The 17,468-nt window shown below is 47.1% G+C and overlaps 1 protein-coding gene across 1 annotated transcript in view; it reads right to left on the bottom strand.

Annotated features, from left to right (window-relative positions):
• LOC137571263 (cytochrome P450 2K6-like) overlaps window positions 1-14,407 on the bottom strand; it is a 113,904-nt gene extending 99,497 nt beyond the window's left edge. Inside the window, exon 1 of the mRNA XM_068280142.1 lies at window positions 14,225-14,407. Coding sequence (XP_068136243.1) covers window positions 14,225-14,407 — 183 coding nt within the window. The remainder of the gene's footprint in view (window positions 1-14,224) is intronic.
• Between the last annotated feature and the right edge of the window lie 3,061 nt (window positions 14,408-17,468).

Below are 17,468 nucleotides of genomic sequence, written 5' to 3'. Positions count from 1 at the left end.
ACTTCAATGTTGGGAGTCATGTGACTGCTATTCTTCAAGGGGAACTTCAGCCTAAACATACTGTCATTAAGTTACATTAGTTATGTCAATTAAAGCAGACAGGTAATATAATATCTTTCCCACCCTGTTTTAAAAGAACAGGCAAATGTTTGTGATTTCATGGGGGCAGCAATCTTGGTCATAGGGGCAGCCATCTGTTTGGTTGAAAGGAGGTGACAGGGAGCATGAGACACAGTTCCAACTGTCCTGTGTAATGATCACCCTTCCCAGCTGCGTGCGCTAGGCTTCAAATCTCAAATTCAACATTTTAAAAAAAGAATTTGCACCGAAACAGCAGAAAGAGAACAACAACATCAGAAATCCCATCATGCTTTGCACAGCATCAGGGGAAAAATGCCCGTCCATTTTCTTCTCTGCAGCTAAAAATGAGGCTTGGGTAAGAAAAACAGTTCTGAAGCTGTGAAACTGTTAAAGAGACACTGAAGGCACTTAAAAACGGCTTTTTACCTCTTATTTATGTTAGGCATGTTTGCCCCTGTTAAAACGCCGCTATCCCGCTGCAGAACAAGGATTTTTTTACCCCTCAAATCCCCTGTGCAAAATCCATGACTTTCTTGGTCGTGGATTTTGCTGCCCAGGGAAGCAGAGCTTTGGGCTGTAGTTCTGCCTCCATGTGCGTCAATCAGCGCTGATCGCCGCCTCTCCCCACCCCTCTCAGTGATAGAAGACTGAGAGGGGCGGGGAGAGGCAGTGATCTGTGCTGAAGGACTTGAGTAGAGGCAGAGCTGCAGCCAAAAGCTCTGCCTCTCACGGAAGCGCTCCCCGCAATGTGCCCCAGAGGATTTGGGGGGTAAATAATCCTCATTCTGCTGAGGGATAGCAGCATTTTAACAGGGGCAAACATGCCTAACATAAATAAAAGGTAAAAAGCCGTTTTTAAATTGGCTTTAAAAAGACTCTGTAACAAAATTTTCATCCTTATTTCTGCTATCCTATATGTTCCTATAACTGTTCTAATGTGCTCTGTCTAACGGCAGCCTTTCCAATTTGCACAGTGGCTGTATTATCTCTGTTATATGATCTAATCTTCTCTCCTCTGTCGGCTCTGTCGGGCTGAGACAGTCAAGCTGGAATGTGCTGTGCTGCTTGTGATTGGATAGAAGCTATACACACCCTCTCCAGGCCCCCTGCACACTCTGTATGACTCACACACTGAGCTACTGTCAGCGTATCACTTGCTATGTCTTTTGTTTGTAAACACTGGATAAAAACTGCAATTACAAGCCAGGATTGAAGCAGGGTGAGGCAGAAACAGCACAGAGGGGCCCAGGAGAACATCATGTATAGAATGGTATGCTTTTTATTGTAAGAATTTCAGAGTACAGATTCTTTAAAGTCTTTTTAAAGAAACACCAAGCATTTTCAGTGCTGCTGAGTAGATTTTTAGTCTGGAGGTTCACTTTAACAATGTACCTGGTTTACTCCCTGCACTAGTCAGTTTCCTGTCTGGGTCTCAACCATCATCTCTTAGAGCACTCTGCATGTATGCCTGAGCATATGGCAGCCATGCCCAACGTATTTTATTAGGAAGTTTTCTACCATGCAGTAACTGAACTGTGCTTTCATTGTTGAACATTCCATTTTATTCAGAAAACATAATGTTGTATAGTAACAAAAGCATGCCCGGATTTCAGACAAGGCCACAAAAGCCATGGCCTAGGGCAGCAGGAATCAAGGGGAGGCAGCAGGCGGGCACACTTATGCAGATAAGCTGCCAAACATGTGAACTGCAGCAGTGGAGCAAGTTTTGAGACTCAGGGGATGAAGGAACAGCAAACGTGGGCAGTTTATTGTCTTTGACCTGAGTTCGCATTCATCATGACCATCGGCCGTTTTTCGAGACTCTGACCTCCACCCAGCTCCAACCTATCAGAGTGGAAAGTATGGATTTGGTCCATAAATGGAATAAAAAATATAAACCATTCCAATCATTTCAGAAGTAATTGATCCACAAAACAGATTCATAAAACAATTCACAAATTGTCCATTTGAAGTCAATTGGCACCATCAACACTGTCGAAACAATCGGAAAGGTTGCTTGTTAAGTAAAATTTCATCTTTTATAAGCATCTTTAAACACATTAATTACCGGGACCAATAAACGTGTGTGTGTGGCAGGGGGATTGCTGTTTGTCAGGGGGCAGCTGGTGATAGTGGCCTTGGGCGGTAAAAGGAGCAAATCCTGACCTGTAAAAAAGGTGTAAATGCTGGAAACTTTCAATGACAATCCATACATAACTAACGTTCATAAACAGTTATGATTCATCCAGCAAAATTCAATAAACAAGAAGACATCAAATAGCAGCAATTCACATCAAAGGATACATCAGTGTCATAAAGTGCCTGTTCAGGATACCGGTCCCTAAATCAGACCCTTCATAGACAAAGACAAATAACATATCGTGCTTTTCTCCTGGCGGACTCAAAGCGCCACAGCTGCAGCCACTAGAATGTGCTCTATAGGCAGTAGCAGTGTTAGAGAGTCTTGCCCAAGGTATCCTACTGAATAGGTACTGGCTTACTGAACAGCAGTGATGCTCATCCGAGCTCAGATATCCGAGATACTCGGATATCCTAGCTCTTTTTTCACTATTCAAGCTCGAATACCGAGCTTGAATAGTATTAGCTATCCGGGCTATGCTATCTGAGCGCACTCGGATAGCAATCAGCTATCCGGAGATATCCGAGCTATCCGAGCTCAAATACAGAGCTCGGATAGCGTCATCAGCGGGTGACGTCACCTCAAGTCCTCACAAGCAAATCAGAGGGCTCCCAGCCCTCTGACTGCAGCCAATCACAGAGGGGGAGCCTGGCCAAGCCCCCTTCTATAAATAGCGGGCGCCATCTTGCCTCACTCGTCCTTGCTTGTGACTTACTGTACTGAGAGACTGCTCCAGTGCTTTTTGTCTGTGCAAGCGCATTTATTGTTCAAAACACCAAGCATTTTTACACTTTAACACCTGATATTCACCTGTATTGCCTTGTATTGTAGACAGGGCCGGATTTCTGGCAAGGCCACATAGGCCATGGCCTAGGGCACCAGAAGTTTGGGGGCGGCTCAGTGAGGGGCAGTAAAGCTGTTCTATGCAGCCATCCCTATCTACAAGGACAGCTTTAACCTTTGAACTCTTTGTCCTGTACTTGTGTCGTCCCTGCTAGACCTGTAAGCTCTATCCTGCAGGTATACTTCAGCCTAACTCTCATGGTGACTCAATGGGTCCATCATTAACGACTCGAGATGGCAAACATAAAAGTTCTTAAGGAAAACATAATTTATAATCTATACGCGTATTACTGAAATGGTTATTGTCTGTGACTTCCAATGATGGAAAGTAAGTCGAATTCTCGGGGACACGGAGATAACAACCATACGTATAGTTGGCCTTGGGCGGTAATTAGTACAAATCCGGCCCTGATTGTAGATAGATTGTATTTTAGGCAGTTTACTTTGTGTGATTAGGGACTAGGGAGGGAGACTGTCACTGGTGCTGCTGCAGCTGCAGCAGCTAGGCCCTGTGCCTAGGCAAGGCAGCCTGCCCTGCTCTGTGCTCTAGTCTCTAGTTACCTGTGCTCTCACCTGTCCTACACTACTGTACTACTTCTGTGTTAGATAGATTATTGTACTATTTTGTAGTTAGCAAGGCCCAGCTTTACTGCTATACCTGTCCTGTATCTGCTCTCTGTAATCTAGTCACACCTGTTCTATTGTTTAGCTAGATTCTTCTATTGTTTAGTTAGTACTGTAGTGTACTCTAGTCTGTGTATAGGGACCGTCTGTCACCGCGTTACCTAGGGTCTTTGTGTGCGCAGTGCACGTCTGCGCTGTCCGCACCCTCTCGTTAGTGCTACACCCATGTCCTATTGTTCTTATATTGTGTATTCACTGAATTGTACTGTACTCTAGTCTGTGTATAGGGACACTGTCAGTCAGCGTCAGCTAGGGTCTTTGTGTGCGCACTGCACACTCTCTCGTTAGCGCTACACCGATCTCTGCTGTAGAGTACACCTGTCCGTCACCTCACACACCCACCACCACCAGTCCCACCCCATTAAAGTACCCTACTTGTCCCACCCGCCTTTACATACATAACTTTTTTTTTCATTTGTATAATCTTAAAAATATACGATGTCTGGCACTGGCAGCCGCGGTTTGGGCAGGGGCAACAAGGGCATCACCAAGAGAGGAGGTCGCGGCAGCCGCGCCACAACCACCATACGCAGTTCTGCGTCTGCACCAGTGGCTATTCCGCCATTAGCCACTGGCCGTGGACGCCTTGGCCGCCCAACATCTGGGAGTCACGCTGCAGCAGCGTGTGGTGCAGATGTTCCTCCCACCACCAGGTCGTAGCCGTCCTATTGAGGAGAAGGACGCAGACTCTGTGGTGGAACTGATGGTGGATGAGCAGGCCACCATTAGCTCTGGAACCGAGTCCTCCACCCCCGCCACCACTCCTGTTCGCAAGAGCAGCAGCAGCCGCCCAGCACTGCCTGGGGCGGAGGAGGAGTGCAGTTCTCCAGCCCCAGCGGGCAACACCAGCACCCTGTCACTCAGCACCTTCTTTACCCCAAACACAGCGAGGGTATTGAGTGCTGTTGCGGCAGAATTTGAAGAGGAAGACATGCTGATGGGCACTTAGGGGGGTTGTGCTTTGGACAGTCAGACAGTGGTGAGTGTCCATCAGCCCATGCATGCAGAAGGGGAGTTGGTGGGGTCATCCCAGCAGGACATGTTTGCGGAGGGGGAGGATGATGATGATGACAGGGTGAAGGACAGAGACTGGGTGGCAGATCCTGGGGATGTCATCAGCTCTGAGGAGGAGGAGGAGGATGCGGCTGCGGGCCTTGCTAGAAGGATCAGAATTGCAGACATGGGCAGGATCAGAAGTGGGCGTGGTATGCAGGCCACACAGCGTGCTGATCCGAAGAGTTCTGCCAGTGCCACCAGCCGCACCAAGAACCCCCCTAACCACCACAGGGAGACCAGCGGCAGCAGCAGCTTCGAGCCGAAGGGGAAACTTCACCTCCCCAATTTGGAATTTTTTCACCCTGCCATATGTGGATTGCAAGTATGCCACCTGCAACCACTGCCGCCAGCAGCTCAGCAGAGGGAAGGAGCCCTCTGCGTATGGCACCACCTCTCTGGTGAACCATCTGGCAGGGAAACACTTTCATGAGCATGAGGAGTTCATGAAGTTGAAGGAAGCTGGCAGTGGCAGTGGCAGACCCGCCACCACTGCGAAGCCGTCGGCAGCAGCCACCCGCCCTCCTCCACCTCCTCCAGCAGCACCAGCAGGAGTGCGTCAGAAACGCACTGCTCCTCCTCCCTCTGCAACTCCTGCCACCGACACTGAGGCCTGTTCTGGCAGCCAGTCCTCAGTGGCCTCCTCTGCTCCCTCCAGTGATTCCCGTACCAGCAAAAGGCGTCGCCAGACCCTGCTCAGCGACACCTTCCAGGGGGTGGTCAGGGTTCTGCCTCCCAGCAGCCGTCGCGTGCGTCAGCTGAACAGCTTGCTGGCACGGGCCATGTGCTCCCAACTCCTGCCTTATTCCCTTGTGCAGGAGGGGAGCGACATGCGTGCGCTCCTGATATGTGCAGCCCCTGATTGGCCAATCCCCAGCCGACATTTTTTTGCACGCACGGTCATCCCTGCACTTCACCACTCTGTGATGGCCAATTTCGGGAGAGGGCTGGATCACGCGGTGGGTCAACGGGTCCACGTCACCATGGACTCGTGGAGCAGCCGGTTTGGGACAGGCCGCTATCTGTCCTTCACCGCGCATTGGGTCAGCTTGGTGGAAGGGGGTGAGGAGGGGGGAGCAGCATCGGGCACTGTTAGAGCAACAGCAGCAGCAACAACGCAGTGGGTGGTGCCACCATGCAGGGTCAGCGGAATTGCAGCAGGTTCCTCTGATCCGCTTCCATCCTCCGGCACACCAGCCCAAACCCCCCGCCTCAGCAGCAGCGTGAAGCCCCGCCACTGCCAAGCGCTGCTGGAATTGGTCAGCCTGGGGAAGACCAAACTGACGACGAACCATGTCCTGGCCAAACTCCGAGAGCAGGGAAGGAATTGGCTGACCCCCGGAGGCCTCAGAGTCGGAGAGGTGGTGTCCGACAATGGGGCAAACCTGGTTGCTGCAATCAGCAGGGGAGACCTGACCCACATCCTCTGCCTGGCGCACGTCCTGAACCTGGTAGTCCAAAAGTTCCTGCGGACCTACCAGGGGATGGACCGACTCCTTGAGGCGGCAAGGAAGGTTGTGCGTCATTTCTGGCACTCAACTGCAGCTGTAGCGAGCCTGGAAGAGGTGTAGAAGGAGCTGCACCTGCCACAGCACCGGCTCATGATCGATGTTCCAACTCGCTGGAACTCCACTCTGGCGATGTTAGAGTGTCTGGTTGAACAGAGGCAGGCTGTCAGCCAGTACGTTGCACGAGCAACAGTTGCCGCCATCACTGCAACTGGGCGTGCCGCCACCAACCTCCCGTCCATCATCTCCACGGAGGACTGGGGGCACATGCAGCAGGTGTGCTCAGTGCTGGCACCCTTCCTGCAGGCCACCAACATGGTAAGCAGGGACCATGCAATGGTGTGCGAGTGGGTCCCCATGGTGTGTGTGCTGGACATGGCCCTGTATGCACTGCTGGAAGAAGGAGCGGCAGCCTTGGACCAGCAGGCAGCTTCACAGGCCACCTCTGAGGAGGAGGGCTTGGAGTTGGTGGAGGTCCCTGACCTTGCTGCTGATGAGGGGGAGCAGCAGAGCGCAGCTGGAGTGGTGCAGGGGTGGAGAGAGGATGAGGTGGAGGAGGCAGAGGATGAGGAGGACAGCACTGTCGGCTCTGGGGCTGCCGATGATGTGCCAGCAGACGTGGCCAGACTCTTCCCAATGGCAGCGCACATGCTGAGGTGCCTGCGCAGGTACCCAAGGGTCATCCAGATAAAACAGAGGGAGGACATCTGGATCTGCATGATGCTGGACCCACGTCTGAAGGGGAAGCTCAGCCAGTTCCTGCCTGCAGGAGGAGACCGTACGCAACAAATGAGGGATTTGCAGCTGTCCCTTGTTGAGCGCTTGGAAGCCTTCCCTCAGCCATCCACCCCCACTGTCTAGCCAGCACAGAGGCAGCAGCAGGTGCCTGCATCCACCAGCAGCAAGCGCACGCGCACCACAGACCTGCTGTCTGTGACCAACGAGCTCTACATGAGTGTAGAGCTGCCAGGGACTAGAGAGGAGGTGCCTGCAGCAGCATCCTTCTCCAGTCACAGACAGTGCTTGACCCGCATGGTGGCTGACTACATGGGGTCCTTCAGCGGGCTTGACAGAGTTGCCCCTGTTGATCCCATGGAGTATTGGGTCAAGCACCTGCCGATCTGGAGCGAGCTTGCGCAGTACGCACTGGAAGTGCTCTCCTGCCTCCCTTCCAGCGTACTGTCAGCGCGTTGCTTCAGTGCAGCCGGTGGAGTCGTCACTGAGAAGCGATCTCGTCTGTCTCACAAGTCTGTGGACAGACTGACGTTTCTCAAAATGAACCAGGCTTGGGTGGAAGGCGAATTCCTGGCCCCTGTTGTCGGCGAGAGGGGGACATGAAGTGGCAGGCACACACACATTACACCTGCTGCTGCTGCGACAGTATTTCTTCCTGCTGTCTGTGTCTCCACTGCCAGGGAACACATTACAAGGTGCTGCTGCCCATGCGCCACCAGCTATTTACGCTCAAAAATAGCTGCATTCTTTTGAAAGAAAATTTTTTTTTAAATTATTTTAGAGGTGTCCGGGTTGAAAACTGTGCTGTCCCAATTGTGTATGGGACACAATGTGGGCTTCACAACCGCTGTCTGGAACCTCATGGTGTTTATTTACGGCCCTGGTACCACCGCTAGGAACCAGGGCCTATTATGTCTCGCTGCCTGCTTCCTGCTGCCTGCTGCCAGTCTGCCACACACTCATCCTCCTCACGCTGCCTGCTGCTGTATTTCCTCCGGCTGTCTGTATGTTTTCACTGCCAGGGAACACATTACAAGGTGCTGCTGCCCATGCGCCACCAGCTATGTCTCGCTGCCCGCCTGCCTGCTGCCACTGCCACACACTCATCCTCCTTACGCTGCCTGCTGTTGTATTTCCTCTTGCTGTCTGTGTCTCCACTGCCAGGGAACACATTACAAGGTGCTGCTGCCCATGCGCCACCAGCTATTTATGCTAAAAAATAGCTGCATTATTTAAAAAAAAAATTTACATTATTTTAGAGGTGTCCGGGTTGAAAACTGTGCTGTCCCAATTGTGTATTGGACAGAATGTGGGCTTCACGACCGCTGTCTGGAACCTCATGATGTTTATTTACAGCCCTGGTACCACTGCTAGGAACCAGGGCCTATTATGTCAGTCACATCACACTGCCTGACACACACTACTCCTCCTCCTGTAGCTGCATTGAGCTTCTGCTGTCTGTGTGCTGCTACCACTGCCAGGGAGAACAGAAGAAGAACTATTTTCTGCTGCCACCCACTCTCCTACCAGCTATTACCACACTACAATAGCTGCAACTACTTCCTCCTCCTGCTGATGTCTGTGTTTTACCACCGCCAGGGTACACAGAAAAAGGCGCTGTGGCTTGCAATGTGCCACTACCTGTTATGCCATCAACACAAATAGAAGAAGAAGAAGAAGAAGAAGAAGAAGAAGAAGAAGAAGAAGAAGAAGAAGAAGAAGAAGAAGAAGAAGAAGAAGAAGAAGAAGAAGAAGAAGAAGAAGAAGAAGAAGAAGAAGAAGAAGAAGAAGAAGAAGAAGAAGAAGATATAGAAGAAGAAGAAGAAGAAGAAGAAGAAGAAGAAGAAGAAGAAGAAGAAGAAGAAGAAGAAGAAGAAGAAGAAGAAGAAGAAGAAGAAGAAGAAGAAGAAGAAGAAGAAGAAGATATAGAAGAAGAAGAAGAAGAAGATATAGAAGAAGAAGAAGAAGATAAAGAAGAAGAAGAAGAAGATATAGAAGAAGAAGAAGAAGAAGAAGATATAGAAGAAGAAGAAGAAGATAAGAAGAAGAAGAAGAAGAAGAAGAAGATATAGAAGAAGAAGAAGAAGAAGAAGATATAGAAGAAGAAGATAAGAAGAAGAAGAAGAAGAAGATATAGAAGAAGAAGAAGAAGAAGATATAGAAGAAGAAGAAGAAGATAAGAAGAAGAAGAAGAAGAAGATATAGAAGAAGAAGAAGACGAAGAAGAAGAAGATATAGAAGAAGAAGATATAGAAGAAGAAGAAGAAGATATAGAAGAAGAAGAAGATAATTGAAGAAGATACAAGAAGTAGAAGATGAAGAAGATTCGAGTAGAAGAAGATATAGAAGATGAAGATGAAGACGACGTAAATGAAGACTTACAACTTATAACCATTTTGGACACACCTTCTCATGCAAACACTTTTCATGAAGTTAATTTACTATTTTTGATACCTTTTTTATAACTACTACACCACCACATAATCACTTGATGTTTTTCTTCATAAAAAAGGTGGTTTCATGCATCATTGACCTCCAATACAAGTTTTAAAAGCTATTTAAGGCCAGCTCGAATATTTTACTCGAATACAGACTCGGATATCCGTGTTCAAATCGGGTATTCGATTAACTCGAATATCGAACTTCGAGTGAATTCGGATAGTTTACTATCCGAATTCGACCAAACTCGAATAGGATAATGAGGTATCCGATCAACACTGCTGAACAGTAAGAACTGAGATTTGAACTCTGGTCTCCTGTGTTAGAGGCAGAGTCACTATCCAGCCAGCTGAAGGTAGTCCAGTAGCTATCTTCAGTTCTAGGTGATCAGTCCCTTCTTAGGACCCTTTTCCATTAGAGGCTGAAGACAGTGGAATAGAGATGGGCCGAACGGTTCGCCGGCGAACGGTTCCAGGCGAACTTTGGGGGTTCGCGTTCGCCTGCATCAGGCGAACTTTTGCGGAAGTTCGATTCGCCCCATAATGCTGTATTGAGCAAAATTTTTAGCCTCCATTTCACTGTCAGCAGACATGTTATTGTCAAACACACTGCTTTCAGTGCTAGAGAACCCGCCCACCCTCCCTTCAAGCTAGGTCCTTTATACCATTTGACTCAGTTGTCTGGCTACACTAATTAGTTATGGGACAGCTGCTACACACTCTGCTAGGGAGATTTTAATTGGCCTCCCTTCTCCCCTTCTCCCCCCTACCGGAGGGATGAGGGTCTCTTCTGCCAGGGAATTATACTATTTTAAAAACCAGTATACATCATACCATAGCTGGGAATACATACATGAGTATACATCATACCATAGCTGGGGATACATACATGAGTATACATCATACCATAGCTGGGAATCGAACCCAGATCTCACTGTGTGGTGGGCATGTCACCCTAAGCACTGTACCACTACAGAAGTAAGTGAAGCTAGCCTAAAATTTAACATTTATGCTCAATGCAATAGAACCATTAGGTTGCTTAAAGGAGAACTGTAGTGAGAGGTATATGGAGGCTGCCATATTGATTTCCTTTTAAGCTATACCAGTTGCCTGGCAGCCCTGCTGATCTATTTGGCTGCAGTAGTGTGAATCACACCAGAAACAAGCATGCAGCTAATCTTGTCAGATCTTATAAAAATGTCAAACACCAGATCATACCATAGCTGGGAATCGAACCCAGATCTCACTGTGTGGTGGGCACATCACCCTAAGCACTGTACCACTACAGAAGTAAGTGAAACTAGCCTAAAATTTAACATTTATGCTCAATGCAATAGAACCATTAGGTTGCTTAAAGGAGAACTGTAGTGAGAGGTATATGGAGGCTGCCATATTGATTTCCTTTTAAGCTATACCAGTTGCCTGGCAGCCCTGCTGATCTATTCGGCTGCAGTAATAATAATAATCCAAACATTTGTATAATGCTTTTCTCCTGTCGGACTCAAAGCGCTCAAGAGCTGCAAGCCACAGGGACGCGCTCAAGAGGCCACCCTGCAGTGTTAGGGAGTCTTGCCTTGAACTACTTACTGAATAGGTACTTGACCTAGCCAGGATTCAAACCCTGGTCTCCCATGTCAAAGGCAGAGCCCTTAACCAGTACACTATCCAGCCACTGTAGTGCGAATCACACCAGAAACAAGCATGCAGCTAATCTTGTCAGATCTTACAAAAATGTCAAACACCAGATCTGCTGCATGCTTGTTCAGGGTCTAGGGCTAAAAGTATTGGAGGCAGAGGATCTGCAGGATAGCCAGGTAACTGGTATTGCTTAAAAGGAAATCAATATGGTAGCCTCCATATACCTTTCACTACAGTTCTCCTTTAAGCAACCTAATGGTTCTATTGCATTGAGCATAAATGGTAAATTTTAGGCTAGCTTCACTTACTTCTGTAGTGGTACAGTGCTTAGGGTGATGTGCCCACCACACAGTGAGATCTGGGTTAGATTCCCAGCTATGGTATGATCTGGTGTTTGATATTTTTGTAAGATCTGACAAGATTAGTTGCATGTTTGTTTCTGGTGTGATTCACACTACTGCAGCCAAATAGATCAGCAGGGCTGCCAGGCAACTGGTATAGCTTAAAAGGAAATCAATATGGCAGCCTCCATATACCTCTCACTACAGTTCTCCTTTAAGCAACCTAATGGTTCTATTGCATTGAGCATAAATGTTAAATTTTAGGCTAGCTTCACTTACTTCTGTAGTGGTACAGTGCTTAGGGTGACATGCCCACCACACAGTGAGATCTGGGTTCGATTCCCAGCTATGGTATGATGTATACTCATGTATGTATCCCCAGCTATGGTATGATGTATACTCATGTATGTATTCCCAGCTATGGTATGATGTATACTGGTTTTTAAAATAGTATAATTCCCTGGCAGAAGAGACCCTCCGGTAGGAGGGAGGGGAGGAGGAGGAGGGAGGCCAATTAAAATCTCCGTAGCAGCTGTCCCATAACTAATTAGTGTAGGCAGGCAAATGGTATAAAGGGCCTTGCTTGGAGGAGGGAGGGTGAGTGGGTCCTCCAGCAGTGATGTGTCTTTCACTCAATTAGGTGTGGCTCCAGGTATTAGAGCTTTTGAAACATGTTTTCTATCATTTTTCCAGTTGATAGAATTTTTTTAAACTTTCAAAGTTCGCCTCCCCATTGAAGTCTATTGCGGTTCGCGAACTTTTTCGCGAACCGAACCTTTCGCGGAAGTTCGCGAACAGGGTTCGCGAACCTAAAATCGGAGGTTCGGCCCAACTCTACAGTGGAATTGTGCACCAGCCAGGTGCTTTCTAGTGCTTGGCATGGGTGGTGAAGGCAGCCTCTCTATGGAGTCCCATTTGCTCAGAAGCAACACATTACGACTTTTTGTCACCTGGTAACAACAGCCGCATAACAATCAATAAGACATGTGGGGCCTGATTCACAATGTTTTTCTGTTAAATTACCTCACCTTATTTATTTAAAAACTCACAATTTATCTCTCCTTAAATGACTTAACTCATGATTTACCTCTCCTTATCTAACTTAACTCATGGTTCAGCTCTCCTTATTTGACATAACTCATGTTTTAGCTCTCCATATTTGACATGACTCATGGTTTAGCTCTCCATATGTGACATAACTCATGGTTTAGCTCTCCTTATTTGGCATAACTCATGGTTTAGCTCCCCTCATTTGACATAACTCATGGTTTAGCTCCCCTTATTTGACATAACTCATGGTTTAGCTCTCCTTTCATATACAGGTAGATATGGTAACATGCACAGGACAGCCACGTTGTCTCACTGAGGGAGTGCAGTAGCCATAGTAGCAGTGAAATTTCCAAATGGCAGAAGAAAGGGCCTTGCACATCCCTTATAAAACTTCACTTTTAATTTAATCAAGTAAAAAAGACAGATGATATAACTTATGGTTTAGCTCTCCTTATTTGACATAACTCATGGTTTAGCTCTCCTTATTTGACATAACTCATGGTTTAGCTCTCTTTATTTGACATAACTCATGGTTTAGCTCTCCTTATTTGACATAACTCATGGTTTAGCTCCCCTCATTTGACATAACTTATGGTTTAGCTTTCCTTATTTGACATAACTCATGTTTTAGCTCTCCATATTTGACATAACTCATGGTTTAGCTCTCCATATGTGACATAACTCATGGTTTAGCTCTCCTTATTTGACATAACTCATGGTTTAGCTCTCCATATTTGACATAACTCATGGTTTAGCTCCCCTTATTTGACATAACTCATGGTTTAGCTCTCCTTTTTTGACATAACTCATGGTTTAGCTCTCTTTATTTGACATAACTCACGGTTTAGCTCTCCTTATTTGACATAACTCATGGTTTAGCTCTCCATATTTGACATAACGCATGGTTTAGCTCTCCTTATTTGACAAAACTCATTGTTTAGCTCTCCATATTTGACGTAACTCAGACACGTGGGGCCTGATTCACAAAGCTTTTCTGTTAAATTACCTCACCTTATTTATTTAAAAACTCACAATTTATTTCTCCTTAAATGACTTAACTCATGATTTACCTCTCCTTATCTAACTTAACTCATGGTTCAGCTCTCCTTATTTGACATAACTCATGGTTTAGCTCTCCTTATTTGACATAACTCATGGTTTAGCTCTTCTTATTTGACGTCACATAACACATGGTTTAGCTCTCCATATTTGACATAACTCATGGTTTAGCTCTCCATATTTGACATAACTCATGGTATTTGACATAACTCATGGTTTAGCTCTCCATATTTGACATAACTCATGGTTTAGCTCTCCTTTTTTGACATAACTCATGGTTTAGCTCTCTTTATTTGACATAACTCATGGTTTAGCTCTCCTTATTTGACATAACTCATGGTTTAGCTCTCCTTATTTGACATAACTCATGGTTTAGCTCTCCTTATTTGACATAACTCATGGTTCAGCTCTCCTTATTTGACATAACTCGTGGTTTAGCTCTCCTTATATATTTATTTCATGAATGATCTCTCCTTATTTGCTTATCTCATGCATTAGCACTCCTTACAGTTCAGGTGAAAAATAAATAACCTTTGTGAATCAACCCTATGGTGTTACCAAAGCTACATTCGAAATTGCAGCTGAAAGGTACTGTTAGCCGGCAGCCATGAGGCTATACATACTGCCTATTTAGTAAAATACTCAATATGTTACCTTGTGAAATGTCAGGTAAGGTCTCTTCATATCTATCATGTGCATATTTCCAATGATTGGCCAGCGTGGTGGTCCAGGAGGATAGAGTGGGTGGATTATTTTCTTCCTTCCATACAAAACTATGGCCAGGAAAACACAGGTGATGATGGAGAGGACAGTGGTGACCGGATCTGTAAAATACATATCTGCTGTAAAAGCAGGAGAAGGAAACAAAAAGTCATGTTACTAAACAAGTTACACAGCATAATTACACAGATTAATGTTTAATGGAATGCATGTACATTTTCATAATGCAATTCTCATTCTGCTTTAGGGACTGACTGGAGCAGCCACTTAAAGCGGATCTAAACTCAGAACTTTCTTTCTGCTCCAAAAGATTACCCACAGCATGATAACTTTTAGGGAAATCACATTTTCATTACAATTTATGGAAATCCTAAAAAAAAAAAAACTGAAGTTTTAACTGAATTAACTTTCAGGGAGCACAGAAAGAGTTAAAGCCTTAAGGTGCCCATACATCAGGCGATGCGATCAAGTGCATGCTTGACCGACAAAGTGACCAATTTCGGGACAGAAATTTTGCTTTGTTTATCGTGCATTGTGCAAGATGTCGGGCCGAAGTTCGGGTGTGCGGCAGGGATTTCCAAAGGAAGCGACAAGACGATGAAACCCCAGCCGCAATGTATAAATGTGCCCCCCGTGTGCACTTATATGTTACCTGTCCTGTTGCAGCCTCCCCGTGGTGTCCCGTAACCTCCGGGTGGTATTCCGTATGCGCTACTGGCGTATATTATCTGACGTCGTCGCATTGCGTCTGATGTCAGATGCTATGCGCCAGTAGCATGTATGGATTGCCGCCCGGAGGTTACTGGACACTGCTCGGAGGCTGCAACAGGACAGGTAACATAAATGCACACAGAGGGCACAATTATACATGGGGGCAGCGGCGGTGCGGGGGCAGCAGGCTCAAGCCACTCCCTGAAGATTTCATGCTGAAATCAGACTGGAATCGGCCTGTAGTGTATGCGCAGAATTGACAAGAGACACATTTATCTCTAATCAGATTCGAAGTGTCTAGCAGCAGCTAGTGGTGGCAGAGTGAAGTGTTGTTGAGGGGTGACGGCCTTCTGTTATTGAATAAGGCTGCTTCCCCTCTCGATCTGGTCAAACCCCAGTCGGGAACCGTCTTTTCTGGCTTGCCGTGGGGCCGGTTCTGTGACATATTGGCTGGATAGTTTACTGGTTAAGGGTTCTGCCTCTGTTGTAGGAGACCTGGGTTCAAATCTTGGCTCTTGCTACTCAGTAAGCCAGCACCTATTCAGTAAGGAATTCTTTGGGCGAGACTCCCTAACACTGCTACTGCCTACTGAGTGCGCTCTAGTGGCTGCCTTGCAAGCGCTTTGAGTCCGACAGGAGAAAAGCGCTATATATAAAAAGGAATTATTATTAAGTCTTTTCCTGCACAGGCAGAGCCATGGCACTCTCACTCACAGCTACTGATAAAGCTAATTACACTCTGATGTAGCTAAACAAACACACAGCCCAGAGCAGTGGAATTCTGCATTAATCAAGGTCAATTCATTATTTTCATTGTGTGCTGTGCAAGAGTTCATTTCCACTTTAATGTGAGTGCAAGCTTCTCTGAATGCGGGCTGCATTGTGAACTGGGAAAGGGTCTTACAGAACCTTTGAACCTGTTTGCAGTCAGAGTGTTTTGATATTTTTCCATGAATAACATCAAAGCTGCAAAGGTAAAGAATCCCACTGTGCACCTGAGTTACATCTGTGGGCTTTGCAGTGCTAATGCTGCAATGCTTCATAGATGTGGAACATTAAGCAGCAGCTCAACGGCACATTATACATTACCTGTACAAATACAATCCAATCCAGAGTCAGTGAAACATTGTGTTTTCCTGTTTTGCTGTATCAGCATTGTATCGCTACTTTACTCTTTTGGGGACTGCTGAGCGTAAATCCTATGCCACACTTGTGGCTGTCTCAGGGCCAGATTTAAGACAAGGCCACATAGGCCATGGCCTAGGGCACCACAAGATCAAGGGCGGGTGAGAAGAAGGCTACACTAAGGGGAAGAGAAGGGTCACCTTACTACCTTAACTGGAGGGAGGGGGTCATCAGGTTATCTATATGGAAAGGGGAAGGGTCATCTGGCTTCTTTTATTACAGGGAAGTGGGAAAGGGTCATCAAGATACCTATACTGGAGGGGGGGGGGAAGGGTCATTTGGCTACCCATACTGGAGGGAGGTGGAAAGATCATCTGGCTACCTATATTGGGGGGAAGGGGGTTATCTGTCATCTGGCTATCTATACTGAAGGTGAGTGGCTGCTGACAGTGGCCTTGGGCGGTAAAGAGTACAAATCCGGCCCTGGGCTGTCTAAGCCTGATGTGGTGTAGGATTTACGCCTCCTGCCATTTTCATTTCCGACATGATCGTGCGCACCCGAGAGGGGAGATTTAGCTGTAATATGACAGCTGACATCTCCCCTCAGTGATCTGGAGCCATCGTGATTGGCACCTGATCACGTGATCACTACGATCGCCGGTGGATTGTAGTGATCACTATTAGAGTAGCGGTGGTAGGAGGGGACGAAGAGGATCCACTCACCTTCCTGACGTTCCCCCGGCGATCGTCATTCCCCTCTGCTCTGGCAGGCATCTCTGCTCGCTCTGACGTAAGTGTTAGATCCCAGCTTGATGACGTCATCAAGCGGTGATCCGGAACTTACCGGCAGTACGAGCGAGGATGCCGGCCAGAGCGGAGGGGGTTAGAGATTCTCATCGCTGGAGCCTGGGAGGTGAGTACAGGCTGCTGGCAATATGGGGGACACCTGGCCACACTGGAGACACCATGCCCAGTTAGCCCTACCAGGGATCCGGCTGCCTACCTTAGTTAGGCAGCCGGTCCCCAAAGGGTTAATATGGAAATAAATTTACATTTTTTTTCCAGCAAGGGTTGCGTCCGGATTGGATTGTATGTGTATGGGCGTTATCGCATTGGAGGCTTGATGAACCTCTTACCTTGATCTGTGACTCCCCGTGGCACATTGGGCAAGGTCTGAGGCCTGTGGACACCTGTAACAAAAAATCCGCAACGCCGGATGGATTGCGGAAATATGGTCACATCCAGTCCAGCAAGCGGACCTTCCAACGCGGGATGCGGAAATTCGTCCACATCCGCTGCGCAAACCCGTCCGAGTGCTCTGCTCCAAACTCACCAGCATGCT

The sequence above is a fragment of the Hyperolius riggenbachi genome, chromosome 4, assembly GCF_040937935.1.
Source record: "Hyperolius riggenbachi isolate aHypRig1 chromosome 4, aHypRig1.pri, whole genome shotgun sequence".
Taxonomy (NCBI): Eukaryota; Metazoa; Chordata; class Amphibia; order Anura; family Hyperoliidae; genus Hyperolius; species Hyperolius riggenbachi.
This window is presented reverse-complemented; position numbering and strand designations above follow the sequence as displayed.